The sequence below is a fragment of the Poecilia reticulata genome, linkage group LG19, assembly GCF_000633615.1.
Source record: "Poecilia reticulata strain Guanapo linkage group LG19, Guppy_female_1.0+MT, whole genome shotgun sequence".
Taxonomy (NCBI): domain Eukaryota; kingdom Metazoa; phylum Chordata; class Actinopteri; order Cyprinodontiformes; family Poeciliidae; genus Poecilia; species Poecilia reticulata.
In genome coordinates, this window is record NC_024349.1 from 1,727,486 (window position 1) to 1,730,375 (window position 2,890).

Consider the following 2,890-nt stretch of genomic DNA (forward strand, 5'->3'; position numbering starts at 1 on the left):
TTGGCGCCACTTTGGCTAGCGGGAATTGGCGTTGACGCCTTTTTGGCTAGCGGAGATTGGCGTTGATGTCACTTTAGCTAGCAGGTTGTTGCTAGGACACCGGAGCCGAGTTCAGTAGTAACTAGTAGTTAGATTTACTTACAGTATTATAGTTTACTTTTAGGAGTATTTTTACTGCACTGTACTTTTTACTTGAGTAATTTTATTATAAAGTATTGCTACTCTTACTTGAATAAAATTTCTGAATTCTCTACATGAAAAACATGTTTCAGCCAAATATTCACCTGCAGTTTTTATTAAAGTTTAATACATGTTTTATTGAAAGAAACTGATTTAGAAAAAAATTATTTTGCCTGATTTTGTTACTTATTCGAATTATTGTCATTTTGATCCTTAAATACCAAAATTTCTTCTGAACTTTGTTTTGGTCCATCAGATTATGTAAATTTAATATTTAAAATTTACAGTTATTGTTTGACAATATTACAGAAACATTTAATCAATCCTGTTTAGTAGTTATTACATTTGTTTAGCGTAAAGCTGCCTCATACCTCCTGATTTTAGTTGGCAGTTAGGTGATTATATCATGACTTTATTAATCTGATGTTGATGTCATAATATGCTTCCATATGTTTTTATATTAATCCCATCAGATGTGTTATATTTATCGTTATTGATTGTCCATCTCTACGTTCACTCAGCTGTTCTGATGTCTTCCACAGATGGGGTCGATTGCTCTTTGACATTCGTAGCTCAGACACTTGGGAAAGTTTGCCTCCAAGGTCACAGCGGTGAGTTTAAAACAAGGACAGGCTGACAGGTTTAATGGCGGCGAATAGATGTGTGAAAATGGCTTCCTGGGGAAAAATATGGCATCATAAAGAGATGACTGGATTTCTGGACAAAGTTCATATTCAGCAAAAGAGATTAAAAAGAACCAAACAATGTTTCTTTTGCTCAAACCCAATTTTGGCGAAATCCGGTTTCTTTTGTCCGTACCCTATTTAACCCAAATCTGAATTATATTTTATTTTTTCATGCCATATTGGTAGGCAAACGCAGCGCAATGCATAGCAAACCCATGGAGACCAACAAACACAAAATATGTGGACAATGTGTAAGAGACACATGAACAAAATGGCTGCTGTCGGTGAACTGTGGAAGTAAACCACTGACGTTCTGCTCTAGAGCGCCCCCTGCGGTAAACCCCGTCCTGCTGTGTCTGTGCAGGCCCGGTTCTGGCCGTGATGGCGCCCCGCCTGGCCGTCTGCACGCGCTCAGACATGGTGTGGCAGAGGGTGAGCTGGAAGCTGCTGCAGGACGTCCCGGAGCGCTGCATGGAGAGCGTGCTGACCGGCCTGCTGCAGGCGGCCGACAGGTGAGCCGGCCGGCCGGACAGGTGAACAGGCACCAGGCGAGGGCAGGTTCTGATTCTGTCTTCGCTCCATTTCCAGCCCGGACGCCTTCAGCCGCATCGCTGGAAATCTGGTGCTAACCAATAAAAAGGCAGAGTTTGTGCTGACTCATAAAGTGCTGCTGCTGCAGTATAAGTACGAGGTGCGTCAGCAGCGAATGTGTATTTATACAACCTGCTGTTTCTAACGGTGTTTGGTTCCCAGACTCGCGTCCTGAGGACCGTCCTTGGCTACCTGGCCTCAGACCGGGATCGCAGGCCGCTCCTCATCCAGGTCCGTTCATCCAAACATTTCAGTTTCATGATTACTGTAAAACACAGTGTAGGAGCCATTTTTCCCCTTTTTTCTTTTGGTTAAATCTTAGAATTTAAATTGTTTTATTCTTATTGTTTATTTCCTAGTTGATTTATCATTAGAATTTTTGTTTAATTTGCTGTTTAGAATAAATTCTTTGATTAGGAATTCACTTAATTAGTTAATTAATTTCAGGTTGGGGTATTTCACGGTATAAGTAGGTGGGTCTTAGGTAGCATATTATGCACGTGGTGGTCATGAGGTTTTTTACCAGCCTACAGAATCAGCCAAAGAATAAAACCAAAGAACTATATTTTGACTTTTGATCTTTTTTTGCTGTGTAAACCAGAATCCACGGTGCATCAAGTGACTATTTGAGTTTGATTCACCTTTTCTTTAGATCACCTTTGAGTTTTGAGTTTTTTGATTTTTAAGTTTAGAGACAAATGGTCACTACACACAGTTCAGCTTTCAGCATTTTACATGTGATTAGCATCACATGTTGCTAAAGCGCTACACCGACACGACATTTAGGGAAACGAAGTTCTGACAACACGAGAGGAAAGATGTCACGTTACAATGAAGTAGAAATAATTTGTGAATAATTGTAATAATACTGGAATAAAAAGTCATTATAATACGAAAATGATGTCATAAAAATGCGAGAATAAAGATGTTTGATGATAAAGTTGAAAAAGTACGAAAATAAATTCAGAATAATCCGAGTATAGAGTTAAATTCTAGGAGAATGAAATGGAAGAAAACAATAAAAATGTTTCCCAGGCCTCCTGCTGGAGCCTCCTGTTGTAAATGTTTCTGAACGGTGCGGTGTGTTGCCGGCCGTTTGCTCTGTGTGTCTTCAGGTTTTGCGGAGTGTGTCGCAGGCCTGGGCCAACCCCAGCGCGGTGAAACACACGCCTCAGGAGCAGCAGCTCTACGTTAGCAAGGCGCTGCTGCTAGCTGCTAGCCTGCTGACGGACGCCGAGCTGCAGGAGCTTCGCTCAGGTGCAAAATGAAAACATCGTCTACTTCTGATGATCTTCTGATTTATTTCAGTTCTGAACAACATCAGGAAGTCTCGCGATGACGACGATGGTTGCTATTTTTCTGGCTTCTTTTCTTCCTCATCTGTTCCTCCATCACTCTGTGACCGTTAGCAACTCGGATTGTTTTTAACTCGG

The 2,890-nt window shown here is 41.2% G+C and overlaps 1 protein-coding gene across 1 annotated transcript in view; it reads left to right on the plus strand.

Moving 5' to 3' along the window:
- telo2 (TEL2, telomere maintenance 2, homolog (S. cerevisiae)) overlaps nt 1-2,890 on the plus strand; it is a 12,919-nt gene that overhangs the window by 2,474 nt on the left and 7,555 nt on the right. Inside the window, exons 3-7 of the mRNA XM_008436363.2 lie at nt 723-791; nt 1,231-1,378; nt 1,455-1,557; nt 1,620-1,688; nt 2,573-2,714. Of these exons, the coding sequence (XP_008434585.1) occupies nt 723-791; nt 1,231-1,378; nt 1,455-1,557; nt 1,620-1,688; nt 2,573-2,714 (531 nt within the window). The remainder of the gene's footprint in view (nt 1-722; nt 792-1,230; nt 1,379-1,454; nt 1,558-1,619; nt 1,689-2,572; nt 2,715-2,890) is intronic.